At 41.2% G+C, this 17,436-nt stretch overlaps 1 protein-coding gene across 2 annotated transcripts in view; it reads right to left on the bottom strand.

Annotated features, from left to right (window-relative positions):
* Window positions 1-9,964: 9,964 nt before the first annotated feature.
* mmp15b (matrix metallopeptidase 15b) overlaps window positions 9,965-17,436 on the bottom strand; it is a 29,888-nt gene continuing 22,416 nt past the window's right edge. For both annotated transcript variants that reach the window (XM_026175777.2, XM_080300547.1), the window contains exons 8-10: window positions 14,248-14,398; window positions 12,518-12,636; window positions 9,965-11,397 (exon numbers count right to left, since the gene is read on the bottom strand). In XM_026175777.2, the coding sequence (XP_026031562.2) occupies window positions 10,889-11,397; window positions 12,518-12,636; window positions 14,248-14,398 (779 nt within the window). In that variant the 3' untranslated portion in view covers window positions 9,965-10,888. The remainder of the gene's footprint in view (window positions 11,398-12,517; window positions 12,637-14,247; window positions 14,399-17,436) is intronic.

Here is a 17,436-nt window from a genome sequence, read left to right as displayed (position 1 = left end):
TTTAAGAGGGGCAGCCAATAGGAGGACAGCTGGCTCAAAGAGAGTGTGGCCCTAAAAGGAAGTGGAGCTAAACCTGCTCATTACAGACACTCAGAGGCTGCACTAAGATCTATGACAAATTAACAAAGATTATTTTAAACTGGAAAATAAATGAAAAGAATGCAAAAATATAACTGGGCATAGTAGACATGATAGGTCCCCCTTTAAAAACTCTGGCAAGCCTTCAAGAAGTCCAGCTCAGCAACTCGATTTAGAGGAGGTGAGAGGCTAAAGCTCTCTGTATCCGCTTCCACCTGCCAGTAAAAACACCTAAAACCTAGATTTAAGTTCAATTCAGTTTTATTTTTACAGTGCCAACTCTTAACAACAGTTGCTTCAATAAACTTCAGTAAACTTCTGACAGATGAGATTCCAACAAGGAGACATCACTTTGAAAACTGAACATGATTTAATGAGGTAGAGAAATTAATGTGTTTGGCGATTAGACTCCGATGACCCATCATGGCAGAACCGAATCCCCCTCCAGAGTCTAGACGCTGGTGGTGGTGAAGATGAAGACTGAGGCTTAAGTAGAGCTCGGGCTGAGGTGTCTGAGGGGAAGATGAGGAGGAGGTGGGTTTCATAAAAGAGAGTTGGAAAGGGTGAATGGCAGAGAGCATAGATTTAAACCATGCGAAGCAGAGGCTGATCGGCTCAAACAAGGCAGGTGAGAAGGTGATTGGACTACATGTTAGTATTGAGACTGACAACTTGGGAAAGTGTTAGTGATGTAAAGAAAAGAAAAGTAGCCCAACACCCAGGAAAGCAGGCAGAGTGATTACAGATCTTCCTCACGGAACTTACGCATAAGCTTAAAAAACACTTACCTGTCATGCTGCTGAAAATGTGCTTTTTTTCCCTGTGAAAAGTTTGCTTTAGCATCGATGTTCCTTTTCTTTAAGGAAAATAATATATAATTGAAATTATAAACTACATTTGAATCTGTTAAAGCCCAGTGACACACAGATGAGCCAATGTGATCAGGATGCCCAACAGGTGTATGCCAGTAAAAGTCCTCTTAAACAGGTGGCACCACCGTCAGACTCCTGCAGCAGAGCCAGTAACTGTAGCTGTTACTGATTAAGTTCCTGTCCTTTAAGCATGTGTGTCTCATGGGCCTGAAGGAAAGTTACATTTCCACCTGGCGGAAAGAGATGACTGTAAGTAATTACGACACTCCGCAGGGTGTACCAGGTGATAACTGTGGCAGACAGATTTAACAAGCAATCCTTGGACTTTATGTACGCAGCAGGAAAGCATTAAAAGCATGTAAACACAGCAGAAAGCAAGCCACACTCAAATATGATGTACACACGGGACATGCACAAATAAAGCTGCTTGTTTACAAAGTGATGTCTTACTAAATTATTCACATTTTTTAAAATATGTTTCAGCTTGCTTTGCCCACAACCTTGTTTTTTAAAGGCAGTGATCAACATGCATCAAAAATGCTCCAAAACCAAAAGGGACCTTACAACCAGCTAGAGAGCCAGATATTTCACTCAGCATTGAAATGAGTTGATTTTACACATGAATCAGGCCCGAGTCTTTTCCACAGTTGCTCTTTGACACATGGAGCACACAAGAAAGAGTGTTCTGCTGGATCCAGCGTGCAGTAGATGGAGCAACCTATAACCTCACTTTGACAGTGACTCGCTCTGCTTTCATGTAGGCGCAATCGGACATCACACAGACTTTGTGGAAGCGAGCTGACGATGAAAAGAGTGTGGCTGTCACATCTAACTACATTGTATTCTCACACACGGTTACAGCTTTGCATCGGTCAGGCGGCCAGAATGACTGCAAATGAAGCCACTGTGGTCTGGGTGTGCAAAGGAACTTTTTGTTTGATTTTCTGCTGGCGTGTCTGAGTGTTTGATAACTTCAGTAGATATACCATTTAAAAGTAGAGACTAGTGTTCATCTCCACTGAATTTGTTGGCATTTTCACAAATTAAAGGACCCATTTGTGACCTTTCTTTTTTAAACATTTCACACAGAAAAAAATTACTCTGCCCAACTCAGGAGACCAGGGAAAATAACATCTGTCACAGAATAGGTCCATTAGGATTTCAAGGTTTGCTACACAACTAGTCAGTTGGCTGGCATGCTAAAGCAGAAAAAACAGACAGAGGAAGAAAATCAATAATAATAATAATAATAATAATAACAAGAAAACAAGGTCATAGAAGCCTATTACGAGGAAACTGTGCTATGCTATGGAGTGCTGAGTACGTGGACAATGGCACTAAGGAGAAAACACAGCCTATATCAACAAAGGAGGGAAAAACAGGTGCAGAATAATAGGACAGGGAAGCAAACAATACACACTAATGTTGATATATATTTTGGTGATTTATTGGTTATATCCTTTAGGATTTAATGTCATCTTTACACATTTGTAACATTACATCCAACAGTTGGATAGATTTTTCACTCTGGATTACTGTATGAGACACAGTGTTCACCTGAAACATCTTGACTAACACCTCCTTGACTAACCGATCAGGACGTCAATCTGTGTCATTTTTCAAGTATGAAAATGCACATGTACGTTACCCAGTACTGAAAGCTGAATAGCCTATTTACACTGCTTACTGAGCGACCCAGGGTCCCTGAGGAGTGATGGACATATGTATTTTTGGTGCTGATGTTCCTCGACTTCCTGGTTTGTGGGTTTGTTCGTGTGTGTGGATGTGTGTGTGTGCTGAGCACTGGTCTACAGGAGTCTTCATGCCTGGTGGGTGTGTCCTGCCAGGTGGCTGGCCACGCCTAAGGACCTCACACACCTGCAGCTGATCTGGTTCGTCGGGGGAGCTACATAGGGGTGTAGCTGAGAGCTCCTTGACGCGGGATCATTGAGTTACACTCCAAGTTAGTGTGTGTCTAGTGTAGTGTCGTGCAGGCCCGCGGGAGTTGTGTTTGACGGCTGTTGTTTCCCTGCAGGAGGAGCGTGGAGCAGAAGAGGACAGCACGCACGGGGTGTGCTGGTTATTTACTTCACTGTAGATAAACGCACTGTCTTCATTAAAGAGTCCAGCATTTGGGTCCTCCTTCCTCACACCCCCACGGTTGGCCAGCATCAACCGTGACACGTCTTCAATATTTTAGGATAAAATAACTAAAGAAACTTCAAATCCAAGAAGAAATTTAGTAAAATTTCAAATTTACTCTTCGATTTTTAGAATTTATAGCTTTCTTGTTTATTCATGCATACTGTAAGCTCTATTGTGTATGCTGGAAGCACAATGGTGCAGAAATTAACACAGCAAATATGTCGATTGGTCAGGTTAAATTCTTATGTACAGATGTGAGATAAATAAAACTTTAATTGAGAAGAGTGTCCCATTTCAGTAACACTTCATTCGTGTTTGAATGAATAAATACTTACCTGTTTTAGTAGGTTCTCTTTTTTTTGTACATTAAGGTACAAAATTATGACAAAAAGGTTCCTACACTTGTAGTTTGTTAGAAGTACAAGAGTTAAAATAGTATGTCATGTTAAGGGTACGAACATAGCTGGACTGGCCATCGGGCATACCGGGCATTTGCCTGGTGGGCCGATGGGGATTTTTCGTTTTTATAGGCCTTTGTCTTTTTTTTTCTTCTTCTTCTTTTTTCAAACGGCATAAACAACGAAAAGTCATGGATTGGCCAGATGCTAGTCCATGTGTAAAATGTAAAAATAACTCAGTTGTTTGGTGGTGGATATGGCGGAGCTGGTTGAGGGAAAGGGGAGGCAGGAGGAGCAGAGACCCGAGGTGGCTGCCAGTCCGAGTATCAGGTGAACTGAACTTCAAGTAAGAAGTTATGACCTGCAGTCTGTCTGGGTCAGATGTAAACCAAGTTTAGGTGTAGTTTAATTTTGTTGTGCTGACTTTTTACTGGGTGCTATGATGTTACTGATAGTGAACTTGATTCATTAGGTTAGTAGAGTTGCCAACCATCCGGTAAAAAAGGAATGTCCATACTCAGAGAAAATATTATGCAGTTCGTATTGAGCTGAAAAGGAACACAGTTTGTCCCGAACTTCAGCTAGAATGAAAAAGACACAAAGCTGGAGTTATTCTGTGTGTTTACGCTGTCAGCTGCCTCTTCTTCTCTCATTCTCTCCCCTCCCTCTCCTGTTGCTACTTCAATCATGAAACTGATCAATGGTCAGCTGATCGGCTTTTCTCTCTTGTTTGTTTATTGCCCACTTTGCGCCAGAAAGAGGAAACCAGTGGATGTCGCGCTAAACAACAGCAGCACATTTAAGCTCGATCAGCTGTTGTTAGAATTTTTTTAATATTAATTTCTAGTATCAGCTGATGTTTGCTGGAGCCACAGCTGTAAAAGCTGCTGGTCATGATGTCGGTTTGGATATGTGGTGAGAGGGAAACATGAAGATGAAACCAGGAGATGTCCTTACTGAATCATCAGAGCTGAACAGGTGATGGAGAAACAGGTTTACCTTTTAGGTGACAGGAATGAGTTGAAGGGAAGTTATGAACTGTTTCTGAGAGACAAATAACACCAGGATCCTGTTTCTACGTAGCTGACAGCTGGTAACTGTGCAGGGGCGGGTCTAGCAAAGTCTTGCCAGGGGTCCATGTAGGGAAAAGGGGGGCACAAATAAATACTTTTCTTTCTTTTTCTCATTTAAAATTTCTAGCTTTTAATAAATAATTATCTGAATCTTACAACCAAAGTTTTTATCTGATGTAAAATGTACAGAAATCATATATATACCAACAAGACTGTGCATCACTGTCACAACAGCGTTTGTTTTCATTAAAAGTCATTATGGCTTTAATACCTGGTGGGCTGGTCTCTAGTCAAAATGCCCGGGCTGATCTTTTGTCCCGGTCCAGCCCTGTCTGAAGTACAAACCTCCCCTTTAAAAAACTCCCAATGGGCCATCAAATAGTCAATAAGTTATTGTACAGCTCGTTGCTTTGGGACACCTGTTAATCAAAGCAGTTACAAAGAAGTTAATCATCATTGAATGTACTGTTGATAGCAAAAGGTTGATAGCACATTTGATATAAAGTAGGAAACTATCCATACAGGTCAAATGTTCTTTGTAACAGGCCGTAAACTTGCTATTTGATACTGTTTAGTTGGGTGTTTTAGTCTGTTGGGACTGACTCAAGTCAAATGCCAGAAACTGCAGATTTTGACAGTTGGTTTTATTTTTCAGCTCTGGAAGTTGCCATTAGGTACAATGGCAATCCTTTAGGGAGTACCGCTTCTGTGGCAAACTTTTGTAACCCTAAAGGTACAATAAGGTGCTTTATTTTCTGAGTGTAGCAAGAATTTGGGGCAATTACACCTGCATGAATGAGAGTAGGTGTCACTTTATTTAGTCTTGCAGACAACTTGCTTGCACAGAAATATCTCATTAAAGTTTGCTGTCAGGCTGCAGTTCTGCTGTTTGTGTTGTGGTGCTTTGAACAATGAAATTTCCTCTCTGTGTGATGACAACATTGCCTGTGCTGCTTCATAAGGCCTCTAAAAACTGCTTGCTAACTTCCTTCTTGCTCACATGGTTTCCTGGCAATCTGCCATGCCCCCCTCCCCTCTCTCATCCTCCCTTCCCTGGGTCCATAAGGCCGTTGTGCTGCCTGTCCCGTGTGAGACAGGAAGCAAGGCCCTATGGACAGTGACCTCACCGCAGGAAGAAAGTAGAGGGTGTGTGTACTGTATGCAGTTGTGCAGGATTGTAGGTTGTGCTGCCGCAGTCACTACACAAACTGAACAAAGACACAAATTTGTATATTTTCAGAGGAAAATTTTAATGTGTACATGTCCAGCATGGCTTGTTAACACACTCTACTAGAGGTGAACACACAACACAAATGTATAAAATCTTACATTTTCTAAAGAAAATAAAAACACAACCAAACCCCCCAAAATTAAAATAATTGGAATGTTATTAACAGAAACAAATCAAGTTTGGAGAGAAAAATATGCACAAATCAAATCAAAATAAGACAAATGATCAAAGACAAACAGAGTTTTTTTTTCCATCTAGTCCCACGCAGGGTTGAAGGTTTTTTTTTCTGTTTGTTTTTTTTTTTCTTTCTTTTTTTCAGAAAATCACTGAAACATTACTCCGGCAGTAATGAAAAGAGATGCTGTGAGATGCCATGGTTCATTATCGATGGTCAGCACAGAAGTGACTGAATCCTTCAAAATATACTCTTCTCTATAGTAGCTGCAGTTAGTGGATGGAAACAGTTTTCCTAAGTTACTCAACAGTTTCAGTGTCTGTTTGAAGCACGACGAGAGCTGATCCGCTGCAGACGGATGCTGAAAGTCATTTGTCAGGTGCTGTTTTTGTTTCATTCCCGAGCTGAGCGGTCGGGTTTGCCGAGTGGTGATTTCAGATGAGTGGTTTCAGAGTGGATGGGCTCAGAGAGCAAGCTGAGATGCACTCTGGGAAAAGAGAGAAGCATCTGGACAACCCACAATCCCCTTGGCTGGGGTCACTGTAAGCCACAAAGTTAACCCAAGACAAACTGAAACAGGAAAACAGTCTGTCAAGTCCAACAGATTTTGTTTTAATCTTTTTTAGTTCGTTATTTATTAATCTGTTTTTTCTCCTAGAGTTTGGGTTTTGCACAGGGCTGATGCAACGACTTTTTGAAGCTTGCAGTGATTAGGCAGTGCAGAGATACACTGTGACAGTGGGAAGCTGCAAGCTAAAAAGCACACTGTGTGGAGAGAGAAGACACGGCTACAATACAACCTGGCTTCAGACCGATTGTGGAGATTTTAACAGATGTTCATTAAAAAGAACAAAACATCAGGGTTGAATGAGAAATGCTTAACGTGCAGTCTTTACAGAAACACATCCTGAGAGAGATGAAAGCTCAGACTGAGATCAGCATATCCTAACCTTACCTAAAATTTGCATTAAGGGTATGCACTTCAAAATGAACTTCAGCTTTTGCAAGCTTTGAATCTGAATGTGACATCAACAAAAATCAAAGCAAATCGTGTTAAAAGTTGCTGAACAAGTAGGTGGATCTACTAGCAAGCTTTGTTGTGTGTGACAATAATGTGTTAGTGTGTATGTATTAGAGAGACAGAAAATAGGGGGAGGACAAAGAGAGTGAGAGAGAAGGCCATTGTTTTTATTATGATCCCCTCGGGCTTTGAGGGCTGGGCCGAGCGTGGAGAGACGTGGCGTGTGGGAGATTTACAGTCAGAACACAGGCCTAGCTTATAGAGAGGAGGGCTGATTAACTCAACACCTCTACATGCACACAAACAGGCATCAATCAATCTTACAGATCTCTTTCCTAACCTTTCAATACTTCTCTTCTGCTTGGTGTCCTGAGACAAATAAACTGTGTCCCCTCACAGAAAATCGCTCAAACTGCTGAATCACCAAAACTGTGTTTCTGCGTGAGGCAAACTCAGGTGCACTGGACCTCTCTTTCAGACTTTTGAAGTGGTTACTTTAGCTTTGAAGTGGTTAACTCCCTGTGGGCTCTCTGTTTGGAGGTTATAGAGGAGAATAGGAGGCTTAATAAAGAAGAACTCCATAAACAACTGGGTGTCTAGCGCAATGAGTAGGCACTTTCTGAGCCTGTCCAGACGCTGGGCTGTCTGAACGCTCATTGATGTGCCTGAAGGACCAAATGGAAGAGCAGGACAGTAGAGGAGAGGGGGAGGGAGTGCTTTTAAAGCTGATTAGCTGCGTCCGCCAACCCCTCCTTCCCCACAAAAGCTTCATGATGAGGAGATGAGGGATGGACACGGGACACCGTTTCCTGGCAACTGCTATCGACCTGCCTCAGATCAATCTCCAGACTTCTGGTGACGGCTGAGTTTGCTCTTCCTTTTCCTCCTTTCAGTATGGGTATCCTGTTAACTTCAGGTCTGACTACTTAGGTGTCTCACTTTGCCCTATCTTCTCTTAGTGGGAGGCCTAGCAGAACAGCAGTATCAGGTTAGGCCAATGCACTTACACCTTTATCCATGGACAGAGTGCTGGTGTCCAGTTTAGAAGTTTAATGTATTTCAGCCAAAAAATGACAAGAACTGCAAAAAGCTGGCACCAAACATTGTTTTGGATATGACAATGCTCTACAGAAAAATTCTCCCATGACTGTCTGCCATATTATCCGCAACACAGAAATGACCCCAACTACTATTTAAAATCTTTTAGAATATTTGATTCTTCACCTGTGGAAATGTGGGCTTTATTAAAAGGCACCGAGGCAGAAATGGCTTTGCACCTGCACTGACATGAGCAATGGATCCATGGAAAATAAGTATGAATTCTGCCAATAAGGAGGCTCTAAAGCATGCATGTGCTTATACAAAACTACAAGTGAAACACTTTGACAAGCTTTCTTAAACGAGGCCTGTCACCTACTCTAAGCGAAAGTTTCCTCTTTGGCCAGCACTGCTGCTGAACTTGCAAGGGAATCTGGGTCACATGGGTTGTTGCCAACTCTCTCTCCCTCTTCTCTTTGTCTCCTCCTTCTTCCCACCCTTCCTTATTCCTGAGATCTAAACTTTGCAAGCTCAGGGAGCCGAGGTCAGGCGTGTTCCCTCAGTCCTCCTTCCCCCTTTCCTTTTCTCAGCTGCAAGAAATTCAGACTCTCGATACCCTCCCCATTTGTGTAACCTGAGCTGGGTGAGCTGAGCCAACCCCCCACCCCCCAGGTCAGAGTGGCAGCTTAGTTCTAAATGCTACTTCAGATAAACCTTCCTCCAATTTATGTCTGAAATCAAACTTCTAAACACTTTCACTCACACACTCATTTTATGCCTTATCTTCAGGCATAAACTCATCACGATGAGATAAATTGCTGCCATTAAGAAAAATGTTGACTTTAAAAGGTCACCACACCTGGTTTTAGCCTTTCATGACTCTTTATCAGCGTAGTCACCGTTTTACACCAATTTTCCAGTGTGTGTCTGAATGCACTGACAAAGACTGAGAACTCCGTGTAATAAAGAGGCAATTTTCTGTGCATGCCTTCTTGAGAGATGAAACGAAAGCCGACTGTTTTGACTCAGTAAGGTCAAAGTTTAGTTTAGAGGTTAACGGCATTTGCGCACACCTGCTGTTATTTGATGAGGAGGATTAGTCTGTGTTCACATAAGCCCTCATGGCCTGAGCCCACCCTGGTGCTTACAGTAAGACTGCATATCATCCCAGAAGTCTCTTTAAAAAATACTAGCAGTAAAAGATGCATTATGTACTGCATGGTAGACGAGCTGCACTCCGTGAATGCTCTGTAACAGCCTTAGCTTTGTTTCCCCCTTTTATGTCTCTCGCACACCCAGATGCTCTCCCTCCTGTGTTATTTCACAGTGAGCTGACTTTGTTCATTAACTATTAGTCCGTCTCCTTCACGGCACAAAGGACAGGTCTTATTTTTGACATAAAAGAGGATCTCTGAGAATTAGCCCCACAGTTGAGAACTAAAGGAAGAGGTCCCCTTTATAGTCTATTTATCCTTTCAGCCAGAGAACTCTTTAACAAGACAAGCTTCCAAATAAGGGAAAGAAAGAAGGCAGACCTACTGTCCATCAGTGTGAACACAAGATATGGAAGGCATTAGTCATCTGACCTTAAAGGGTTAATTTATTTGCAGTGCCAGTGTTTCTATCTAGAATTATCTATAGAATTATGTCACTGTGTTGCTAGTTAATTCTGAGGTTGAAAAGCTTAAAAGCTTTTATAGCTGCCGGACTGGAAAACTAAATCTTTTCCGGAGACAAAAGTGGATATAGACAAAGACAGAGCAACACTGGGTGTCTGCAGAGTGCATCGATTTGTTTGTCAATGAAGTTAAACAGCCAATTGTCAGTCTTAGGCTACTGTATCATATACCTAGCAAAATGTCTTTTTTCACTACTTTGCATTGTCTAAATAAATAATATGTTCACCAGAAGGTTACAAGAAATTAAAAGTATGTAATAGCCGCACAGCTCTGGCTTTATTATCTTGTTTGTTTAAACCCTGTTTGACTGATATACATGTAACCTTCTCAGATCTCACAGTGAATACAGAGTTATTATTAACATAAATAGGAGAGACTGCAACAATAAGATTTAATGGTTTAAAAACAAACCTGCCCTCCTCTGACTAACAATCTGAACTCTGAATTAACCTTCAGACTTACAATCACACCCTAATCACTATCAACAAGAGTCAAAGAGAATAATATCTGAGCTCGTTGCAGGTCCCAAGACACCTCTTCACAGATTCTCCTGCAGAGAAAAGGAAAGACAAGAAACACGGAGCTGATGAGAGGAAGGAAAGAACCCTTCTGGACCCCACTTGAAGCACTGTGGCCTGTCTACAAATCTTTTTAATGCTTTAAATTTCTTCCTTTTGTGGCAACTGAGATAGCATAAGCTGATGTCAGGTTATTAGCGAGGAAAAAGCCCCTACGGAGATTAGGGGAAGGAGGAGGGCGGAGCAGAGATGTGAGAGAGAATAGACCGGCCTTCCTGCTTTAGAAGTAATAATAACAACAACAACAAAAAAGTCACATAAAATGAACCAAAACAAAAAGAACAAAACTATGTGCAAACTTCTCTCATATAAATAGACTACAGTCACTGCATTGTAGAGCACCATGGGAGACAGGAGGAGGTTAGAGAGGTGTGTGTCTGTGTGTGTGTTTGAAAATGTAAGACATAAGTTACGCTCGCGTCTAGTTTGTGTGTATGTATCATTACAGTATTTGCATGGATCTACTACCACAGAGCTGCAGGAGCCACTGAGCACAGAGACTGGAGACAGATGGATCACTGGGAAGAGGGCTAGATTAGAGGAGGAGGGGGCATCTAAGGTTTAAATCAAGTTCAGCGTTCAAAGACCTAACATCAGGGGTCAGACCCAGTCCTGAAGTGAGCGTTTGCAGTGCACCAGCAGGCGTGGTGCCCCTTTGCTCTGCAGCGTGTTGATGATGGCATAGATCAGTCCCAGGATGCACAGCACCAGGACCAGTGGGATGGTTACCATCAGGATGCTCATGGTCCGCTCTTGGCTGTTGTCCACCTTCAGTACCACATCCACCTCATTGGTCTTCTCCTCACGTCCCTCGCGAGAGTCTTGATCTTTGTCACCGTCTGAGCCTTTGTCTTTGTCCGTTCCCCCGCGATCTGTTCCGTCCCGGTCTTTGCCCTTGTCGCCGTCACGTCCTGCGTCGGGGTTAAATGGCGGGCGGCTTACATCTGGGTATTTGCGGCCCGAGTCTGTGTCCGTGTCTCTGTCGGGATCCAGGTCCACGCTGCAGCCCATGAAATCTCTCAGGATGGATTTTGGATAGCCCGGTTCGCTTTTCATACGGTGGTTGTCAAACTTCCAGTACTTGGAACCCTTATAGAAGTAGGTGTATGCTGAAATATAAATGGAGAAAACATGAGCCCACAAAGAATGTTAAAGCATGACTAAAAGAATAATTAGAGTTTTTGAGAGATCTTTAAAGAGTTACCAGATAACTGACAGCTGTACGTGATTAAACAAGATATTTGTACATCTTAGAGAGAATAACAGTCTGTATTTGTTCCCCATTAGAGAGAAGTAGGTGGTTTCTCCATAATTTGAAGGTTTATACTGAGCTACGCTAACATGATCATTTAAAAAAAAAAATCTAAATTATATTGAGCCTCTTGGCAAAAAAAATAAGATTAATATATTTATCAAAAAGTCAAACTGTTGCTTTAATAACTTCAATATTTTACTCTAAATTCTCTCTGTGTTCAGTTGAGGCAATTAAAATTACTCAAGTGGCTACTGTCAGTCCAATAATTGCTTATTTCTAACATATCTGCAAAGAAAAAGAACTCCCCACCCAGAATGTTCAATAAATCCAATCATAGCAAAGCTCAAAATCACCTTTTTTGGATTATTATAGTATTAAAATCAATAAAACTAACAAGCTGAGGGACTTCAATGAGGCAATGAGATGAAGAATCCCTGTTTGCACTCTCTTAATCAACAAAGAGGTGGAAGTACAAACTGTATGCTATAAAAGTATGCAGTTTTGGTCTAGTTTTCATCTATTATTTATGAATTGATGTTGCTTTTGAACACCATTCAACTGAAGAACAGCCACTAAAGACAGCACGTTTTATGAAATCAGTGATTTCATAAATTATCTCAACAAGAGTGTGCACAACAACTCTTAATAGAAGTCAGCTACCAAGTTAAACAAATAGTGAGCAAAAAATAATTCAAATTGACAAGAATAGAATTCAAAATAATTCAATTACATGAAACTCATAAACTATAAATTTGCGTCCCTAGGAGTCAAGACACTGAATCACTCCTCTCCAATAATGCACAGTAAAGCCAGAAGCATTTCACATGTCAGTTCAAAATCACACCCACACCCTCCCCCATCTCCTGATGACTGACCACACCCTGATTCTTTGTTTCAGGCATGTCTCAGTCTGCCACAAACCCTCTTCTCCCCTTTCCAAACACAAACACATACACAGAAACCACACCGCTCACCTCCATCATCGCTGAGGAAGGCCCCCTTGGGATTAGAGGGCACTGACGTTCCCCAGACACTGATTGACTTCGGGTAGCCTCTGTCAGCTGAGCGAGACTGCTCGTTGAAGCGCCAGTACCTGAAGACAGAAAGCGGGAGAAGGTTGATACTGTTTATCAACTGTCTAAACAAGAACAGAGCAGACGTCTTCCTCAGTACACTACATGCTGGGTCTGCACAGAGTGCATATCACAGTACCGCTTCCACAGAATACTTGTAGTTCTGTGAGTTAATATGCTGTGAGCGTTCTGTACACATAAACCTTCAGGGCGTGTATTTTCGTGCACCAAAGTCAAACCACTCACTTCATGGTAGTGAAAATAAAGTATGTTTGACATGAGCTTTTCTGCACAGTGGTACGGTTACGGGCTGTAGTTCAGTTAAAAATAGTTCCTACATCAATCAGCTCACAACAAGGTTTATGGATGGCTTCTGAGTAACTGAAACATGATTTCCAAAAGGAGTAGATTTTTATTCTATATAGAATAAAAACAGATGAGTGAAAAAAAGGCTGTTCTTACAGTTTTATTTCTGCTGGTATTTGGTCATAAAATCTAGGGAGTCAATGTCTGAAATCCATCTCACATCAGCCAGGATGAGAGTGAATTCACTACAATCATGATACTGATATCATGATAGTGACAGAGGAAAAGTCTGTGGACTGCCAAAATGAGTAAGATTCATCATTTATGGAGCATGACGGTCTGTACTAGATGTCGTAGCAATTTAGCATCTAACTGGTGAGATATTCCAGTCTGGAACAAAGCTGGACCAATCAACAAATTGCTGTTGACCTTTGTAGCTGGGACGAGTGCAAGTTGATCACTAGGTTTTTCAAGACATTGCTGCCCTCAATAAAAACAGAATGCAATAATTTGCTCATAAACACTAATTTTATTAACAACAGAACACAAAGTATCAAATTCTTAAATTGACACATTTCACTGTTTCATGAAAAAGCAAATTTTGAATTTGAGGACATTAATATATCTCGGAAAAAATGCAGCGAGAGCAACAAAGGGCTGGAAATGCAAGTAGGACTAAGAAAAAACAGTTGAAGCAACTAATTAGGCTAACGGACAACAGATTGGTAACATGACTGTGTACCAGGAGAGCCTAAAGGCATCAAAAGGCACCATTAGCACTGAAAGTTTTCTACAGTTTTTACAGAAACAAATGTTCCCACCAGATGCCCTTTTTTTGTTTTTTAAGGGAAGAAATTCTATATTTCAAGAAGACAATGTTAAACTGCATACTGCATCTCTTACAAAGGGAGGTTTTGTAGTAGAAGTGTCTGGGTGTTGAACTGGGCTGCCTGCAGTCACCAGCTAAAAACGTTTGGCACATCATGAAACCAACAGTACAACACAGAAGGCCCAGGACTGTTGAGCAGCTCATATCCCACGTCACACAAGAGTGGGACGATATTCCTCTCTGAAAATTTCAGCAAGCGGTCTCTCATGAGTCTGTAAACGTCGGTTCCCACACATTTGTGGACTGTTGTTAAACAAAGGAGATGCTACACAGTGATAAACATGACCCTATTGTGTTTAACACTCCTTAGATTAAACATTTGATTTGTCAAGTGACCCTGCAAGAACTTGCCAAAAGCAACCAAACTACTGATATCCTTTTAATGCAATATACTCACAGTTCAGTGTCACTCAGACAGAGTATAGGGCTATATTACCTGTCTCCTTGAAAGAAGTAAGTGTAGCCGGATGGCTCCCACCAGATGGCTGTATCTATTCGGTCGTAGGGAATATCTATACCATAATCGACTAGCTCAAGTGGGTAGCCTGGTTCCAGGTTAGCCTCTCTGAAAAGCCAGAATCTGTTTCCTGAGGAGAGGAGAGAAATTTTATGTGATGCTTTCTGATGTATACATTGGAGCATTCCCCTATCCACTCTTACCCTTATATGGAAAATGTTACCACACACAATCACATTGTATATGACATATATATGGTTACCCACACATCATAAACCTTCGAGAATGCTCATGCACACATGTTTAATTTGCTAGCAATTACGGATAAGAACAGTCCCACAAACCAAGCCAGCATTTACACACACTTGTAAATAATAAGAATGCAATAATGGATTATTGGCAAGCAATCAAAAAAAAACTCAGCAGAAGTGAGTACGACATCCCTGATTACAGAGTTTGGGTTTGGCCTGTAATTATGCACAAGGAGTGGCTTGTCTCATGTCAGGCTAAAGCACATTTTGTTGCTGAAGGCAACGTTTTATTGTTTCTCACAGTATCTGACAGGGGGACTGTGTTTCACCATTACATCTCCTTTTGGCTTCATTCTGCCTTTCCCTCACCCGCCCATCCATCCACCCACTTCTGGCCCCTTGCTCCTCATTTAAAAAGAAAGCTCTACACTCAGCATCTGGATAGAACAAGAGGTTGACGCAATGCTTCCCAGGGTTCCTGCGGTGCACAGCCCTCATGTAAAATCCCATGACTTACTCCACAGCTTTTCAAGGCAATGCCAGAGCACTTCAGTGACATAAAAATCTGATGCCTTTTTTTCCCCTGGAAATCTTTTTCTACAGGGATGAATGTTGTTTCTATTACAGCTGGCCTTGTTTTGGACCAGAGCAGCAGGGAAACCTCTGGGTAACACAACAGCTGTGCAACTGGCTTACAGTAAAGATTTACTTTACCGCACTACAGTAAATCAGTACAATACAAACATCAATTCATCCATGTATTACTGTATTTCAGAGAATGCACAGATGCAGGATATTTGTACAACAGCAGAATATCGTAAGACTTTGTGTTTTGGCTTAAGCGATGAGCTCGAATGTAGAAATTGGGCAGTGATGAAAAAATATACCCAGGAGCCTTACAGGTTGATTGAAGGGCTGGTGGAGCGGTAGAAACAGCAATTTTTCTGCATGAGCAGATCTCTAGACTGTGTGTCAGGGTTTCTTTACTGTCTCCATTGTGCTTTAGTTTGATTTGTCAGGCTGGCTTTTCTGTGCTTCTAGTTTCTAGTTTGGATATAAAATAATAAACAAAAAACAGTTCAGTTTATTGCTAATGTAAAAACATGTACAGTGTTAATATTTGGTGTCTGAATTAAAACAGTTGCCATAACTATTACTCAAAACCACATTTCAGATCCCAAAATCACCAAAGGAAGAAAATCCTTTTGGGCCATTATTTGTAGCTACAACGGTCGAGACTACTATAATCCAGAGTTTATAACAAAACATGTCTTAGCTGGAGCCACAAAATTCATCAGCATTGACACACAATTTAAGTGAAACCTGTTTTAGTATTTCAATTCAAAGTAGTAGCACATAATATTGCTCATTAATCACAAAGATATGTCACTGAGTCAAAGTATCATGAAAACTTAGGATTGAGTTGAGGTGGGTTGAGAAGTGGCTTGCAGATGCACCATAAAGAGCGCAGGCGATATGAGGTTTGGATTTTGGAGGTGTTGAATGGTATCAGCTGATGTGGGCTTGTCTTAAGATCAGCTGGTTGTGCCTGAAGCTGTGCTTGTTTCTTGGCCCATGATTGAAAACTCTATTTCACAAGTCTGCAAGAACTTGTGCACAACAGTGATGAGTGATTGCTTTAGTCACCACCAGAGAAAGTAAATGCATTGACTGATGCGATGGGTTTAAATACAGGTGTTCATAATAGGCATCCTATTGTTGTGCTTGTCCCCCTTAATCTTATACTCTGCCAGTTTCCTTTCTTCCCTCCCTCTTTCCTCTTCCTTTGCTTAATGGCTTCTCGCCAAATGTCATGCAGAGTCTTGCCGATGACATCATTCTCCTCATTATCAACAGCTGCCTGAAAGCCCGAAGCACCCAGAATCAAGCAGCCGAGTTCTTCTTTTTTCATTCAACTTTATTCGCTGTTGTAAAAGACAAGCTGCTCTCAGAGACTGTGCCAAAATAATGAGCTGTTCTAAAAAAGATTAATACTCAGCATGGTGAACACATTATGTACTGTTGCTTTCTTAAGGAAGTGGGACTAAGGATATCTTCAACATTATCTGTAGAAGATAGAAAAAGCTGCAGTCAGTTTTACTGCTCATATAATGGACTGAAACTGTACTCGGGTTGTAAAAAAGAAACCAGATGTGAGGGTTTTTTTGTTTTCTATGCACGAGAGTGCACATGTTTATGTGAGATATATTTATGGTCCATATGTCCAGAAAAAGTAAATACCTGATCTATAAAGGTGAAACAAATAGAATATTTCAACTTTGACATTAGCAAGACAGACTGATTTATGATAACACCTGGACCTACACACTAGATACAGATGTGTTTATCTCACATCGCTTATCTTCTTTATCTAACTTTTATCTTTTTATTTTTTAAACTGCATAACCTGGAATTACTTTCTCAAGCCTGGATGCCTTGTTATAAATGCCCAATGCATGAATTCTTTTATTATGAATTTTGACCTTAACCTTTGACCTCTACAATCTGATCAGTTCAGCCTTGAGTCTAAGTGAATGGTTGTGCCAAATTAAATAAATAAATAAATTCCTCCAGTCATTCATTAGCACATTCGTGATTGGGATGGATGTGCGGTCAAAGGGACCCTGACCTTTGACCTCTTTTTACCAAAATCTAATCAGTCATCTCCGCTGTTTCCACTGATTGTTGGAGGCTGAAAACTGCAAGCTTACATCCACTAATATGCATTTTTCTTTACAGTTACTAAGCAATAAACTGAATTAATCCCATTTGACTTCTCATATTTGGTATCAAGGTGACATAAATCCTTTACAAAAAGAGAATACATGTAAGAATAGTAACAGCATGAGTGTGCAAGACAAGTCATCATAGTCATCATTTACAGAATAGGAAGCATGCATCCATCGGTATGTGCACC

This window comes from Astatotilapia calliptera, chromosome 1 (assembly GCF_964374335.1).
Source record: "Astatotilapia calliptera chromosome 1, fAstCal68.1, whole genome shotgun sequence".
Taxonomy (NCBI): domain Eukaryota; kingdom Metazoa; phylum Chordata; class Actinopteri; order Cichliformes; family Cichlidae; genus Astatotilapia; species Astatotilapia calliptera.
The sequence above is the reverse complement of the archived record's forward strand: the minus strand, read 5'-3'. Positions and strand labels throughout refer to the sequence as shown.